General features: G+C 44.1%; 1 protein-coding gene across 3 annotated transcripts in view; it reads right to left on the bottom strand.

The window, feature by feature from the left end:
* The window catches only part of BPHL (biphenyl hydrolase like), a 57,609-nt gene that overhangs the window by 24,345 nt on the left and 15,733 nt on the right, over window positions 1-17,531 (bottom strand). For all 3 annotated transcript variants that reach the window (XR_004383130.1, XM_032861477.1, XM_032861476.1), the window contains exons 5-6: window positions 10,559-10,690; window positions 6,836-6,959 (exon numbers count right to left, since the gene is read on the bottom strand). Coding sequence is in view for 2 of the 3 variants with exons in the window: in XM_032861477.1 (XP_032717368.1) it covers window positions 6,836-6,959; window positions 10,559-10,690 (256 nt within the window). In the remaining variant the exon portion in view is untranslated. The remainder of the gene's footprint in view (window positions 1-6,835; window positions 6,960-10,558; window positions 10,691-17,531) is intronic.

Raw genomic sequence — 17,531 nt, 5'->3', positions numbered from 1 at the left:
AACACATGGTGCAACTGGAATGTAGGGGCCTCCGTGGGGGCAAATACAAATTCCTATTTCCTGGGGGCAGGTTCCTGCCTGCATTTGGCACCTTCGGAAGAAGAGATTTGATTCTAGATCTTCTGAGGAGCTAAAATGTGTCTGACCTTACAGTGTAAATTCGATGGTCACTTTACCTGGGCTTGGGAAGGGTCCTCCTAGGATGCTCCTTACAGATGAGGTGGCCAAGGACAAACACAGTGCCTGCACCATACAACCTTTCCTTCCTCAGTCTAACCCTCGACAGCTTTCAAATTAAGCTATGGGAGCTACAGACAGGAGCAGCCCCTAAGTGACGTACCATAGCATTTTTTTTCTTCATTTTCGATGTGATAAAACTCTAGTGGTATCTGAACCCACCAAGCTGCTAGTCCAGTCTGCGAGCATTTTTGTTTTAGTTGCAAACCAAAGTGGGCTGTGGGTTCTTTGTACCTTGATCTCTTCCACGGTGACAACTGGACAGCCATGTCGCTAACAGGGAGGACTGGTCACTTTTAGACATTCCTTCCAGGACTATCCAGACCTGGATGCTGTTTCTAACAGCATCTCTTTTTAATTCTTCATTCTCAGGGCACCTGGGTGGCTCAGTCGGTTAAACATCCGACTCTTAACTTTGGCTCAGCTCATGATCTCAGGGTCGTGAGATAGAGCCCTGCATCAGGCTCTACACTGGGCATAGAGCCTGCTTGGAATTTTCTTTCTCCTTTTTCCCTCTGCTCCTCCCCCCACATGTTGCACTCTAAATAAATAAATGAACAAACAAATACATAATTAAATAAATATTCTTAATTCTCTGTTCCTTTCAGAAAGCCCATCTAAGGAAAGGATAATAGTGGGTAGGCCACAATCCCCCTCAAGCTGGCAAAAAAGGCATGTAGAGCACAGCTTCCCAGCCTGTATCCTCTCCAGCAGGCTCTCCCCCTCAGCCTGAGAGCCCAGCAGATGTTTGGGAAAGGGAAGTAGACTTCTGAGAAGTTTCTTCTCTCAAATGCAACCAACATCTCAAGCATTAGAAAGAAACCAAACCGTCTTAGCGGCAGCTTTTCTGGCAATGGCGTATCTAGGAGGGGGACACCTCTGGGCTGTCCTGGTCTGCCAGATTGATGCTTTTAACTCGCATATGGAGAAGCCAGCCTTGCCAAACCTGTGGGATGGCAGGGGCCATGCTGGGGCCTTCCAACTGGACTGAGAGCTTGGAGTCACAGCAGAATGTAATCGGAGGTTGTATCACAGGGTTAAAGGCATGGGCTGTATGGGGTCAGGACATGTCCAGTCTGATCAATGTAGGATTCAGGCTGGCAAGTTATTTCATCTCCCTGAGTTATACTTTCTCGTCTGGAAAAGGGGGGACAAGAAACAGCTTCTAACCCCACAGGGTTATTCTGGACAAAGTGATAAAATGCACATAAAGCACAACGTACGGGATCTCTGGGCACACAGTGAGCAATAGTTTTTTATTATTTGGTTATTCTATTTGAGTTACACTTTACAATATGCAAAAATCCTCATAATGGTTTTAATTCTGGATGAATGAAATGCTCTGACTTGGGATCATAATTTATTTACATTTGGCTGAAATAATCCACTCCAAGTGGAAGATTCTCAAGAGAGCTTTTACAAATGTCCTGGGTAAGATTTGTCCAGAAAGAAGGAGACCCCACTCTCTCTAAAGTACTCAGGACTCAGCTTTGTAAGGACAAGGCTAATCCTGTTTGGTGTCTGTCCTATTACCCGGCCGAAAGTGGGGTCTTGAGCTGACTGCTTTCCCTTCAACCTTGAAGGGAAGCAGCAAGCAGCTAGGGATGAGGAACTAGAAGCAGTACTGGGCGGACGAAGGGATGGGGAGAGGTGGAGAAAAAGTCACACGGAAACACTGGCTCTCCCTGGTTCTCAGGCCTTCGGTCACACTGGAACCGCACCATCGGCTCTCTTGGGACTCCAGCTTGCTAATGTTCCAGCTGGCCCACTGAAGATCTCGGACTTCTCAGCCCCCATAACTGCATGAGCCAATTCCTTATTCCGTAAAATAAATCAACCCCCGTGTGCATGTGTGTCTGTCGTGTATATTCTGTTGGTTCTGTTTCTCTGGAGAACACTAATACCCCCCTACACCTATCCTGACAATGGTCTGGAAGTCGGGTCAGAGAGCAGCTTGCCACTGACCTCCTATCAGGCAAGCCCAGCTGCCTCCTGGGACCCCGGATCACCTGCACCCGCCCCAGCGTTCTAGGCATGGAAGTGGCAGCTACCATGTATTGAGCTTTTACTAAATCTACAAAATATTCTGAAATGACAGGTATCATCCCCATCTTACACACATGGAAACAGAAGTACAGAAATACATGCACGCTGCTGAAGGGCACACTTAGGGACACTGACAGCACTCAAACCCGGGGCCGTCGGAGTCGCTGCCCGTGCTCTTAACCCCCACTGCGTACGCCGCTCAGGATCCCAATGGACCAAGCCAGCTCTCCAGGCAAGACTCCCATTTCCCCCTGCTCCCCGGTAGTTCACACTGAACCCTTGGCACCAAGTCTTTGCACACATGGACTTTACGCCTTATTCTTTCCCACCTGATCTGGCTTTCTGGCCCGGGTCCCAGAGCACGAAGCCAGACACTGCACCACACTTTTTGGGACTGAGTCACCAGTCAATGGCCTCTGTGTGCCTCTCATGTTCTCTTTCTTTCAAAATGTAATAAGCACTTTAAAATGCACTAAACCACATCCTGGGACCAGTGTTGACATGCTCAATAGGAGGAAAATTAAACTCATATGCTCGCAACTGTTAAAGAGGACCGTGAGGTCTCCAAACGATGAGTAACTGCAGGAGGATACATCTGAGTGGCTACTGGAGGGATGAGTGCACTTGGCCAGGGTCAGGGGGAAGGGGTGGAGGGGAGGGGAGGGCTGTGGACAGGGGTTCCAGGCATGGTGCTGGTCATTTGCAGCCGGGTCTAGAACTGGATCCTGGTCTCTGTGGTCCTCCCATTCCTGAGATCTGAGCACCTCCACAGAAACATAGGCTCATGCACTGAATTTCACGTCCCGCAAATCCATATGTTGAAATCCTAACTCCCAGCACCACAGAGTGTGACCTTATTTGGATATAAGATCTTTCGAGAGGTGACTAATGAGATCATATGGGTGGGACCTAATCCAATGGCACTGGTGTCCTTATAAGAAGAGGACTATTTATAAGCCAAGGAAAGAAGCCTAAGCAGAAATCAGCCCTGCTGATACCTCGATCTCAGACTTAGAGCCTCTAGAACTGAGAGAGGGAATACATTTTTACTGTTTAAGCCACTCGACGTGTGATATTTATTACAGTGGCACTTGCTGACCCGTACAGAGAGTGACACACACATGGCTTGGCCAGCTGTGAAGTCACATCGTCTTCTGAGCTGACTCAGCCCCACGACCTCCCGAGGCTTGTCTGCTGCAACCCCAAAGGGTCTCCTGGTTGTCAGCCTCAGCTCAATGCAAATCCTCTGAACACAAGATGGGGCTGGCCTTGACAGTGATGCCCCAGAAGCAGCCAGCCAGCCAAGGAGGTAGAGGGCAGCGTAAGGGCTTTGCAGTCTAGGAGGGACGGCCGGATGAGCAGAGAAGGCACAGGGGCTGGAATCAGAGGGGCAGGGGTACACCCCACAACCCCAGCTCTAATCAGAGTAGCTCTTATTTTGTGTGTTATGTCTTGGACTTCTGCATCAGAGTTTGTTAGGAGGAAGGGCTCAGCTGCCTAAAAGCAAACTTTAAAACCACTGAACTTGAATGATTGTGAAGGCCTCTTCCTGTCCAAGAGACTCTACCATTATTCCTCATAAAGAGAAAAAAGAGAGACAAATTAACCCAGGCCTGTTCAGCAGGCCTGAACAACTCCACCCTTCAGTTGGCCTCCTTCTCAGGAGAGAAAGGCATTCGTCTCATATGTGATTATCTATTTGTTGGTAGAATCTTTGAAGGGATAGACCGTATCCTTAAGTTTAATTATAAATGTACCTGGAAAGATAATGAAATACCCAGGTCATTGAAAACTTGCCATTCCACCTTGCTTTCCTATTATCATGTGACCTGTGGTACTGAATCTCAGGAGGACTTTGGTGTTCAAGGCATCTACCTCCTTCTTCTGGGGTCCAAAAAAACCCACCCATGTTCTAGGTGGGTTCTGGCCCATTTTAGCAGAGGAAGGCAGCAGGTGTAAAATGCAAGCCAGTTTAAGACAATCGTTGCCAACAGCACTTTACCTTCCACTCATTTGTTCCAAAGGATCCTGCTCTAAGAAAATGATCTTCCACAAAATAGTCTCCTGAAATAATTAACATCTGAACGGGAAGGGGCTATTTTTTTCCCATATTGATGTATTCTGTTGCTAGGAGATGGGTTTGGAACAGAATTCCTAAATTAAACTTCCTTGCAGACTGACTTTTATTGAATCTGGCTCTCTAAGAGAACACACTGCATTTATCATGAGTGTCAGTGTGAAAAAACCTGTCATTTCTGAAGCTAGAAGACAATTAACAAGGTCAGCAAGTATATAATCCAGGCATCTTACCATCGTATGAAAATATGAGTATGTTGATGAGAGGCAGCTGCGCTGTGGGGGGAAAGTGTTATATTAGGAGGGAAAAACATCTAGGATTTGTCATTTACTAGCTATGCAACCTTGGAAGATTACTTATCTCAACCTTGATTTTCTCATCTATATGTGGGGACTATATTTTTTTTCGTAAATTTGTTGTGAAGTGTAGTTAGATACTGTACACAGAGGAATATTACTCAACCATTAAAAAAAACCCCGAAATCCTGTCATTTGTAACATGGATAATGCTAAGTGAAATCAGTCTCTCAGAGAAAGACAAATACCACAGTATTTCACTCATATGTGGCATTTAAGAAACAAACAAGCAAAGAGGGGGAAAAAGAGACAAACCAAGAAGCGGACTCTTAACTACAGAGAAAAAACAGATGGTTAGCAGAGGGGAGGTGGGGGGATGGGCAAAACAGGTGATGGGGATGAAGGGGACTCTTAATCATGATCAGCCCTGAGTAACATATATAATTATGAGTCACTATATTGTATACCCGGAACTAATATAACACTGTATGTTAACTACATTGGAATTTAAAAAACAAAACAAAACACTAGTGGAACTGTTTTCTGAGTCTGGTTTCCCTACTAGATTGTGTGAGCTCTCAGGACAGGGATAGGCAGTGCTGGCCCAAGGTAGGCATCAGAAATCAGCTCATGGAGGGAAAGGGAAAAAGGAGGGAGGGAGAGAGGATTTTCTTAAGTCATTAATAAAGCCAATTTCAAAAGAATTCCATAGAATTCTAAAGATGGCCAGAATGACGACAGTATCCCCGGAACTGATACATAGTTTCTGAAGGGGTCAAGGCTCACTTGGGTATTGATCCTCTGGCATGCTTGGTTTAAAAAAAAAAAAAAAAAGCAGGTCACTATCCCCCAGTGACTTCACTTTCTCCTTTAGGGTATGCATCCACTGCATGGAAAGGAAATACCAAATTTATTCAACTTTAAATTTTCATCTCTATATAAGTACCAGCAAAAGCTGGTCCTGCATCTGCCAAAGTATTTAAAATACAAATTTCTGTTCCACACAAAAATGCACGGGACTGAAGAACAGAATTTCTGCTGACATGTATAATAAGCTTCTTCAGTGTCCAAGGCTGGTTGGCAGAAACAAGAACGCAAAGAGCAAGTAACATGTATCTGCCGTCTAATCGAGTCAGCCACCAACAGGGCTTGGTATATGTTGGTGTTTTGGATTCTGAATACAGGCCTCCCATCTGATGTGTACATATTTAAGGATGAAACAACATGAGACGTTTACAACATATTTTTAAGTGGAAAAAAAGCAGGATTCAGAGTTGAATACAGAATAGAGTTATATTTATGCTTAAAAAAATACTAGAAAGTAGAACCACATTAAAATTGCTAATAGCAGGGGGCACCTGGGTGGCTCCGTTTGTTAAGGGTCTGACTTTTGCTCAGGTTCTGATTCCAGGCTCCCTGCTCAGCAGGAAGTCTGCTTCTCATTCTGCCCCCCAACCCTCGCTTGTGTGCTCTCTCTCAAATAAATAAATAAAATCTTTAAAAAATGCTAATAGCAGAATTATTTAAATGGGTAGCAAGCAGCAGGCAATTTGTTTTCTTTTGATTTTACACATTTTCTTTCCTTGGTAGATAGTACTTTTATAATGTAAACCCATCTGAAAATCCCCAAATTATATAAAACTGTTTTAGTTAACATGGATAGCTAGAAATCTAAACTGTCCGCAGTGTTATAGAATTTAGTACCTATTAGCACATTTGTCTTCCTGGAAACTCTAAGATGTTCATCTAAGAATTCCTTTCGTTTCCAGTTACCCACAGATCCTGGCTCCTTGTGCCGTTGTGTTTTCCGGAACCCTAAACAGAACAGTATTATTTACTGCTTTTGGCAAAATGGGAAAGGGGGGGGAACCTTAAAAAGCCCCAACCTGGGGGCACCTGTTGGTGGCTCAGTTGGTTAAGCGTCTGCCTTTAGCTGAGGTCTTCCTTGCAGGGTCCTGGGATCCAGCACCGTATCAGGCTCCTTGCTCAGCGGGGAGCCTGCTTCTCCCTCCCGCTGCTCCCCCTGCTAGTGTGCTTGCTCATTCTGTCTCTCATGAATAAATAAAATCTTAAAAAACAAAAATCCCCACCCCAAAGATCCCCTTTCCTTCCACAGCTCCCTCCATGCATGCACGTCCTTAGGTTCCAGGCAGAGCTCTGGGGCAGGGACCACACTTACCGAGACCCTCTCACGTGCTTGTGTATGAAGTCAGCATGGAACCGTGGGACCAGCGGATCCTTCTCCCCGTGCACGATCAAGGTGGGGCACTGAACCAGCTGCAGCAAGTGCCCACAGATATTCCCTGCAGACAAACAGCACTGAGACTCTGCTTCCCTGTGACCATCCCGCGAGGGGAGTCAGAGGAGCAGCAGAGAGCTGGGGCTCATCCTGCCTTCCTCTGGGCCTTGATGCCCTGTCCCTAAAAGAGGTGGTCTGCATTAGACAGGGTCTGAGGGATCTTCTAGCTCTCACAATCTGTGGGCCTCCTTTTCTGGTTCTCTGCTGGGTTTCTTTATTCCCCGCCCCCCTTGGAAAGCTCTGCTAGTAAACAAGCAGTTTTGCCTGATTATATGCATAATGCATGCAAGACAGGAAAATAAACAAAGAACCTCACAAGTCTTTATATTATGGAGAGCAGTCCCCAGTTTGCAAAAGGAAGGCAGGTGCTTGGCATCTGAAAAGCTTTCCCTTGAGGGGCGCCTGGGTGGCTCAGTGGGTTAAGCCTCTGCCTTGGGCTCAGGTCATGATCTCGGGGTCCTGGGATCAAGCCCCGTATCAGGCTCTCTGCTCAGCAGGGATCCTGCTTCCCTTCCTCTCTCTCTGCCTGCCTCTCTGCCTACTTGGGATCTCTGTCAAATAAATAAAATCTTATAAAAAAAAGCTTTCCCTTGAAATAATGCCCTAAATGGTCCTTGGGGCTCCAGCCAGCCCTCAGAGCTTCTGTATCTCCTGGGAAGTTATAATTTACACATGGTAAATGGGCTTCTCTTCATTCCTCCTGCCTCCATGACGTTCCTGACTGACCAACTCTGGGGACAATAAGGCCCCCCTCTCCATTTGTAACAACATTTCTAAGGCAGATGAGGAACATCCCGGCTCCGGTCCATCTTGCGGTTTCCTGGATGGGAAATCTCGGTGGTTCCTCAGGGATGAGTTTCAGCCTCCTCCCTGGTCAAAGAGGGGACAGTTCAAGTTCTCTGCAGTGGCCGTGAGGCCAAAAAGATATGTCCGATCTACAGTTCCGGGCAGCGGGCAGGTACTCCATAAAGGGAGCTCCTTCCTCCTCTGCCTCCTCCCGGGGGGTCACTGGGGCCCTGAGAAAGCGGGGAGCCAGCTCACTGGGGTGCTGCTCAGGCACCTGGCCTGTCCCTCCCCCTCAGTGGCCGGGGCAGGGGGCACGGCCTGCTGAATGAGAAAATGATGGGTTGGCCCAAGAAACACTTCTCTAGGACTCAGAAGCTGCCCTCTTCTGTCCCTGGGATGACACACACCTGCTAACCGCATGCTCAGAGGACGGAGAGAGCACTCATTGCTGAGCACTATGGGTCAGACACTGTTCACGTGCTTTGATGCTCACGAAACACGGCCTTACCTGCTTTAGCTCACGTGGTCTGTACAACTATTGGCAGACTCAGTACTTTTATAATAAGGGTCCTAATAACCTTTCATCAAGCGCTGACCCTGTACTTGGTAGGGCACCACAGCTGAATGTGCAGAAGCCCATTTGGTCCTCACAGCACCTTACGGGGTAGTTCTTAGCTTCTTCGGTTCACAGACAGGGAACAGAAGCTTGGAGAAGCTGAGGAGTCTGCCCGTCACTCTGACAGCAACCAAGCGGCGAGGCCAGACCTCACACCCAGGCCTGTCTGACTCCTTAACCCCTACGCTAAACTGAACATCCAAGAATGTTCTAAGAATAATTTCAAACAATTATGAAAAAAGGGCTCCTATCAAATTAATGAGTGTGGAGGGGAGAGAAATAGTTTACTCACGGACTTGCTGCAAGATCATTTATACACCGCTAACTCCTCTGTGTTTTGACCTATTTCCCCTCTCTTTCTTTTTTAAAAAAACTGTATTTGAGGGGCGCCTGGGTGGCTCAGTGGGTTAAGCCGCTGCCTTTGGCTCAGGTCATGATCTCAGGGTCCTGGGATCGAGTCCCGCATTGGGCTCTCTGCTCAGCAGGGAGCCTGCTTCCCTCTCTCTCTCCCTCTCTCTCTGCCTGCCTCTCTGCCTACTTGTGATCTCTGTCAAATAAATAAAATAAAAATCTTAAAAAAAAAAAACTGTATTTGATTTTTTTAAAATTTCAGGTTTACAGCATAATTGAGTGGAGGGTTCAGGGATCTGCCCTGTCCCCCAGCTCCCCACATGCACAGCCTTCCCCACTAATACCACCACCCACCAGAGTGGGACATTTTTATAACCGATGAACCTGCATGGACAGACACGTCATTGTCCCCCAGAGTTTGGAGTTTATGTTGGAGTTCACTCCTGGTGGTTGCACATTCTGTGGGTTTGGCCAAATGTGTAGTGACATGTAGCCATCACTATGGGATCATAGAGTGTCTTCCCATTCCTGAAACTTCTGTTTTAGACATTCTAACAGGTGAGTACTGGGATCTTATTATTTGACTCGACTTTTAATGAGGTTCTTTTCTCACTGTTCAGTTTTAAGAGTCTGTGTGCATTTGGGTAACAGTGCTTCCTGAGACACGCCTTTTGCCAATATTTTCTCCCAGTCTGTGGCTTGTCTTCTCATACTCTTGACAGGCTCTTTTGCAGAAGGGACGCTTTAAATTTTAACAAACATAGGACATATTTTTGAGCTGCTGATTTAATTCTGCTTCTACCCTTGAGTCTTCCTACCCCCTTCACTCCCCAGTCAGGAAAGCTTAAAAGTTTACATTTCAAAAATTTGCCTTCTTTAATGGAGGACTGTCTTAGACATTTTTTATGGCATTTTTTTGTTTTAAGAGCTGAGGGAGACACATTTTTCAAAGACCTGCTTCCACGGTTGGGTACTGCCCTGGAACAGGACATATTTGCTGTTTTGAACTTGAACCAGAAAAGTAACATTTCCAAATGTCCTTTTCATTGTGAAAGTTTTGATAGGTGACTCACTCTGGAAATGATTACCTAATAGATCAAACTGGTCCTTCAGCAGTCGCCATTTTGTCACCAATGAGCTCCCAGATTCGATCTTAGTTCCCCCGCTTTTCTTTCAGCAATTAAAGTAGAAGAGTGAGAGATAAGCACTATAAAACTACTGAAAAACAGCTACTGAAAAACACTTTACTTCAGAATTTCTCTTAAATGATGTCAGTTCTTCCTGCAACTGGAAATCATTTTAATTTTTCAGCTGAAGACAGGGAGTTACAGTCACATAACCAAGTTCTGAAGGTGGGTAATAAACTGAACGTTCTTCCTCAGGCTAATTCTGCTGGGGCTGAAGGTCATGACACAAAGGCCCTTCTTTTTTGTCCTGGGAACAGAGGATACAGCAGGGTAATGGGTCTAAATGTGAAAAAAAAATGTAGTACACACGACAGCATGTTTGTTTTCTGACGACCCACTCCAGAATTAGAAAGAAACAAACGCTATTTGAGGCTTCTGGAGAATGTCTGTCATCATACACACAAAGGATCAGAAGGAGAAAGGAACTGTCTGCTATTTAAGACTTCCCACCGTGAACCCTGATACATGGAGCAGGTGTGTACATACAGCGTCGCTAAGGCGGATTTATTACACAAGAGCGTGTATGGTGCACCATCACTGGCATCCTCTGTTGGCACATCAGCGTGTAAGGACAGTGGCTTAGTGCACTCATCGCCAGGGAATTCTGGAATACCAGGGGAGGAACGCAAGCAAAGGGACAGCTAAACAGTTCACATAACCTACCATCTGGGAGATGTTTGAATTGATTTATGCCATCCACCCACTTCTCACAGGTTTTGGCAAAGTAGTCATAGCCATATAAGGTTTCGAGAGGTTTTCTTGTTTTCTCACTCCACTTAGAAACATCTCGGATACCTGAAAAATAGAAGTATTGACAAGAACAGGTCTAGTCTAGGGGCGCCTGGGTGGCTCTGTCAGTTAAGCATCTGCCTTCGGCTCAGGTCATGAGCCCCGAGTCCCGAGATTGATTCTCGTGGGGCTCCCTGCTGAGTGGGGAGTTTGCTTCTCCCTCTCCCTCTGGCCCTCCCCTCTGCTCATGCTCTCATTCCCTCTCTCAAATAAATAAGATCTTTAAAAAAAAAAAAAAAGAACAGATTTAGTATAATGATAAGTAAGGTTTATCTTTAATATCTTTAGATTGATAAATTTATTTTAATTAAATTATTTTAATTAAATTTAATTAAGAATTCAATTAAAAAATAAAATATCTTTAAATATTGCAAATACAGTCCACTCCAGAGCCATGTTTGTTCTCACATGGCTTACTCCTCACCTCACCCAGGTCAGTGAGGCTTTCCCTGACAGCAACCCCCAACACATACCCAGGCACACAGAGCACCCTCCCTCCATCTACTCTGCTTAGCACCGATTAGTGCTTTGTAGCATTTAATGTGTCCATGGCCGAGTTTCTGTCTCCTTACTAAGACAAAAGCTCCAGCATAAGGAACTTGGCTTTGTTTTGTTTCCCACTTATCCCCAGAGCCTAGACCGGTGCCTGGTACAAAAGAGGCACAAAATAAGTTTTACCCACTAAATGAAATTAGATCTGCATTTATGCTTTCTGTTAAAGATATATAAAAAGATTTTCCCCAATTAGAGTTAACTGAGTAAGACTGACATGATTTATAAAAGGTTTTTTCTGAAGTGTGTTCAGGTACACTAAAAACAGACAAATTATTCATTCTAGTTTCTGCTTCTGAAGAAATATGGGTATAAAAGGCTAACTACAAACTTGAAACTATATTATGGATGATTCACTCTCAGAAAAGGAAATAACAGACCAGCTGGGTGGCTCAGTCAGTTAAGTGTCTGGCTTTGGCTCAGGTCATGATCTCGGGGTCCTGGGATCCAGCCTCGTGTCTGGCTCCCTGGTCAGTGGGGAGTTTGCTCCTCCTTCTCCCTCCACCCCTCCCTGTGCTTGTGCTTTCTCTCAAATATATAAACAAATAAATCTTCAAAAAAATAAAACTTGGGGTGCCTGGGTGGCTCAGTAAGCGTCTGCCTTTGGCTCAGGTTATGATCCCAGGGTCCTGGGATCGAGCCCTGCATTGGGCTCCCCGCTCAGTGGGAAGCCTGCTTCTCCCTCTCCTACTCCCCCTGCTTGTGTTTCCTCTCTCCCTGTCTCTCTCTGTGTCAAATAAATAAATATTAAAAAAAAAAACAACTCATGAACAAACTCAATTACTCAGCCCACTCTTTTCTATATTTCTTTAAACACACTGATAATTCTAATGCTTCTGGGTCTGACAATGCTTAATGTCAGCTTTTAACATGGTGCTTCTCCTACACAACATACCTCAAAAGACAACACATGACTAATGACATGAATTCATACTGAAAATAACCCCTCCGCAGAGCTCCCGACAGCGCGAGGACCCGGGCAGGCAGCTTGTATGCACTCAGTGAATGCAGATTACAGAGTGGAGGGAAAAGTGCTGTTTACAACCACAACTGGCAGATGCTGTGACAGCCAGCACCAGATCGGTACCCGCCTGCAGAGGTAGGCCCGGCGGTGCACATGGAGGCCGAGGGGAGCTGAGCTGCTCTGCACAGGAGTGAAAAGACTTCACAGAGGGGCGCAGAGAAGTCTGGAAATTAAGAGCAGACAGAAGAGATCTGGGAAGAAGAAAAAGGAGAGCTGGAAGAGGGGAGAGGAAAGAGGAGCCAGCAAGAGGTCATAAAGATGGCCAATAAAGAAATCTCCCACAGGTATTTCTACTTTGGGCTCTATTGCAGACCACATCCTCTGCAAGGTGCCCTTGCAGGGGAATGACTATTTTTTTTTTTTTTTAAGGTAGGCTCCACGCTCAATGTGGAGTGCAATGCAGGGCTTGAACTCATGACCCTGAGATCAAGACCTGAGCTGAGATCAAGAGTCAGTACTCAACAAACTGAGCCACCCAGGTGTCCCTATGACTAGACTGTTCATAAAACATATTTACTGTTGCATTGTTGGAGTTGCAGCAATTAATGGAAACTATCATATGAAGGTGTGTGTGTGAGAAAGAGAACCTAAGAAGAGAGCAAAGAGTGGTAAGACTACTCAAAAGGCAGGGTTGCTTTTGGGGGAAATGGAACTGGTAGTTGGGACTGGGTGGGTAGAGCCAAATCTGAGATTTCTAGATTAAATGGAGATGAGAATGGCCCCAACCTGGTATGATCCTGTGCTTCCCTAGGGTAGCAAATGTAAATCCTCTCTGAAGGAAAGTATCATCAATTTGTATGCATGGTCTTTGTGTGTGTGTGTGTGTGTGTGTGTGTTTTCAGATTAAGAGTAAGCCAATATTCGATGGTAATCACATGTCACAAAACAATCAGAATCTTCATAAAGCTAATGAAAAAGCTAGAATACTGGAAGAGAAAGCTTGAGAAAAGATGCAGCCCACCACACAGAGAGACAAGAAGATGAATGAGAGACAGGGAAGATGGGAAGGCAAGGCCCACAAAGTCCAATCAGTCCCAGATGGGGGAGAGTGAGGGAGAGTGGATGAGAACAGAGGAGATGCAGTACAGAAGGGAGGATATAGGCAAGAATGATTCCCAGAATTGATCAAAGATAAAGGTCCACAAACAAAAATTTATGTAACCCAAACTGGATAAATAAAAAGGAATTCGCATCTAGCCCCACAATAGTAAAATAGCAATACCTCAAGGAGAGAGAGAAAAAACCTGGAAAACAGCCAGAGATGAGACACATCACTCCAGAGGGGGGAAAGCTAAACGGGCAAAACTTCTCAACAGCGGTCGAGGAAGGCAGAAGACCGTGGAATGGCGGAGAAAATAATCTGCCATTTATATTTCTGCACTTAGCCAAATAATCTTTCAAGAATGAGTGTGGAATCAAAGACATTTTGAGGTGAAAACGGAGATCACTATTAACAGAGCTGCCCTTCAAAAATGAACTATTGGGACTTCATCAAGATCAAAAGCTTTTGCACAGCAAAGGAAACAGTTAACAAAACCAAAGACAACTGACAGGATGGGAGAAGATATTTGCAAATGACATATCAGATAAAGGGCTAGTATCCAAAATCTATAAAGAACTTATCAAACGCAATACCCAAAGAACAAATAATCCAATCAAGAAATGGGCAGAGGACATGAACAGACATTTCTGCAAAGAAGACATCCAGATGGCCAACAGACACATGAAAAAGTCCTCCATATCACTCGGCATCAGGGAAATACAAATCAAAACCACAATGAGACACCACCTCACAGCAGTCAGAATGGCTAAAATTAACAAGTCAGGAAATGACAGATGATGGCAAGGATGTGGAGAAAGGGGAACCCTCCTACACTGTTGGTGGGAATGCAAGCTGGTGCAGCCACTCTGGAAAACAGTTGAAAACAGAGCTACCCTACGACCCAGCAATTGCACTACTGGGTATTTACTGTAAAGATACAAACGTAGTGATCCGAAGGGTCACGTGCACCTGAATGTTTATAGCAGCAATGTCCACAATAACCAAAGTATGGAAAGAACCTAGATGTCCATCAACAGATGAATGGATAAAGAAGATGCAGTATATATATACATATACAATGGAATACTATGCAGCCATCAAAATAAATTAAATCTTGCCATTTGCGATGATGTGGATGGAACTAGACAGTATTATGCTTAGTGAAATAAGTCAATAGGAGAAAGACAACTATCATATTATCTCACCGATAAGAGGAAGTGGAGATGCAATGTGGGGGGTTTGCGGGGGCAGGAAAAGAATAAATGAAACAAGATGGGATTGGGAGGGAGACAAACCATAAGACACTCTTAATCTCACAAAACAAACTGAGGGTTGCTGGGGGTAGGGGGGTAGGGAGAGGGTGGCTGGGTTATGGATACTGGGGAGGGTATGTGCTATGGTGAGTGCTGTGAAGTGTATAAACCTGGCGATTCACAGACCTGTATCCCTGGGGCTAATAATACATTATATGTTAATAAAAAAAAATCAGAACTGCCCTTGAAAAACTTCTAAAAAATAACTCGAGGAGAAAGAGAAGTGAGCTTGGGAGGAATATCTGAGACGAAAGAAGGAAAGGGGAGTCAAGAAACTGACAAACATGTCCGTAAGAGTGAAAACACACAAACATACCAAGCTAATGAGAAAACAGAATGCTGGAACATTTTTTTACTTTAATATTAGTTCTGTCTGTAAAGGAAGCGAAAGGATAAGGCACAAGCTATGCTGCCTAAGGACCAAGGCAATTAATAACCAGCAAGGGGCTAATCAGACTGTCCAACAGCAAACACTCTGCAAATCAGTAACACCATAATAATATTGGAAGTGGTCTAGTCTCAGGCTGGGTGGAGGGTCCTTGGGTGTATGTCCTGTTGTTAGACTTCACACGGTATGCCTATTAAACAAACCGTTTTAAAACTTTTATGTAACCTTTTATACATATAAATCAACAAGAAGAAACAAAACGACATGAGTAGGTACAATACAGGAGAAGAAACCACAGTGGTGCATACATGCGTAAAAAGATTCTCAATCCTATTAGAAAGAGGAAGATGCAAATTATGTCCCCCAGTAAGGTACCATTTCACATCCGCTAAGAAGTCTGATGATTCCAAGGTTTTGTTGAGGATGTAAATTAAGGAATCTAATACACTGGTGGTGGAAATGCATTTATGTAGTTGGAAAACAGCTGGTCACTTGCAACATGGTGTATTTGCATACAACAATATTCAGCAAATCTCACATATGGGCCTATACCCCAGATGGACACTGTGGCTCATAGGCCCCAGGAGATATGTGCATGCATGTTCACAGCGACAGTGAAAACAGACCCACAGTCCATAGATAAAAGAGATGGAAAATAAAATACTGCTGCCCAATACAGCAGTATCAGGAAGGAATCTTAGAAATTCAACATTCATTGAAAACAGTGAGTCACAGAAGATGATCTATAGTATGAAGTCACTTTGTACGGCTCGAAAACAAATAAAACTAAATTACATATTGTTCAGGAATATAAACAGGTGTGACAGAAGTGTTTTCCAAAAGGCATAGGGATGATCGTAGGCCTCAGGGTAGAGGCAGGGGTGGACTGGGGAGGAAGCATGAGGATACAGTGAAGGTACGAACAGAGATCAGTCTTAATGTGCCATGGCGGGCTCATGGGTGTCCGTTAAGTTACAAGGTCACATGTATTGCATTATATGTATCAATCAATTAAATAAAATTCAATTATAAATAATAAATCTACATAAAATATTATATAATAAATTACAAAATAAAATTTAAATATATATTCTATGCCTTATATAATATATAGTATAAATATATAAAGTATTTGTGTTTAATTTATATATTTAGAAGATACACAAATAGATTTAATATAAATATACCTATATGTAATATAATACAATATTTTATTATTATATTTTAATGTTATTAATTGTACTATAAGTGTAACATTTTCCACAAAATTATATATATTTTTATAAAATAAAAAAATTCTGCTGTGACAGGAAGGCCAAGATCGTTCAAGATCCAAGTTGGCTAATGTTCAATGTGAAGACATTTTTCTTGCTAACATGTAAATGCCTCCTCAGGATAGCGAGAGATTTCTCCAAGTGAATTAACTCAGTAAAAGCAGGCACTAGAGTGAAGGGTATCTATTAGTAAGTAAACTCTGGGGCATGGCTTCAGACTCTCAGGGACACTACTATCTAAATAAATCTCAAGGGGCAGAAAAATCCAGCAGTAGCTGGGCAAGCAGATGTTCACCCCAAGAACTGTGGTTAAGCACACAGGCTCAGAAGTCAGCCTGGCTGGGTCCGAATCCAGCACTCGCACCTCCTACCTTGGTGAGCCTGAGCAATTTCCTTAACCTCTCTGTGCCTGTCTCCTCATCTGAAAAATGAGAATTATAATACCCTGAGATAAAGAGTAAATAAGTGGGGCACCTGGGTGGCTCAGGGGGTTAAACCTCTGCTTTCGCCTCAAGTCATGATCTCAGGGTCCTGGGATCAAGCCCCGCATGGGGCTCTCTGCTCAGCAGGGAGCCTGCTTCCCTCTCTCTCTCTGCCTGCCTCTCTGGCTATTTGTGATCTCTCTCTCTGTCAAGTAAGTAAATAAAATCTTTTAAAAAAAGAGTAAATAAGTTACATATGAAATGTGCCAACAGTACCCAGCATATAACAAACACTCAAAAATATTCTATGTATTTATATACTTAACTTCTGTTAACTTTTTTTTCAAGAGGAAGCCAGTTTTACCCCAAAGCATAATTTCCACCAAAAAATAAGTAGCAATTATGTTTCACAGTTAAGTTCCTAAAATAACTATTTGAATCAAACTATTTGTTGATGCAAAATAGATATAATTTGTATCCCCCCCAAAAATGGATACATTTCTTTTTTTGAGCATATAATTTGTGCTAAGCACCAGAAGAAAACTCATTCACTCACTATTAATTAGTGAATTAATCCAGTAAACGTTATTTGAAGGCTGCTGAGTGTGGGTCACAGCACATACAAATTTCAGTGAGATTTGGTCTCTTGCCTTCAAGAGCCTTACCATCTAGAGTTATAAACGACCTCTGTAGAAGAGTGGGATAGATGTCATGGAAGAGGCTGGGGGAGGATGGTGGAGGGTTAGTGAGCTCAGAGGGGCAATGGCAGGAAGTGGCAGTAGTGGTGGGCTTCCTGGAGGAGGTCTAAGTCTGCGAGAACAGAAGCCAGCAA

Source organism: Lontra canadensis, unplaced genomic scaffold, assembly GCF_010015895.1.
Source record: "Lontra canadensis isolate GAN:19392208 unplaced genomic scaffold, GSC_riverotter_1.0 scaffold21, whole genome shotgun sequence".
NCBI classification, from domain to species: Eukaryota; Metazoa; Chordata; class Mammalia; order Carnivora; family Mustelidae; genus Lontra; species Lontra canadensis.
This window is presented reverse-complemented; position numbering and strand designations above follow the sequence as displayed.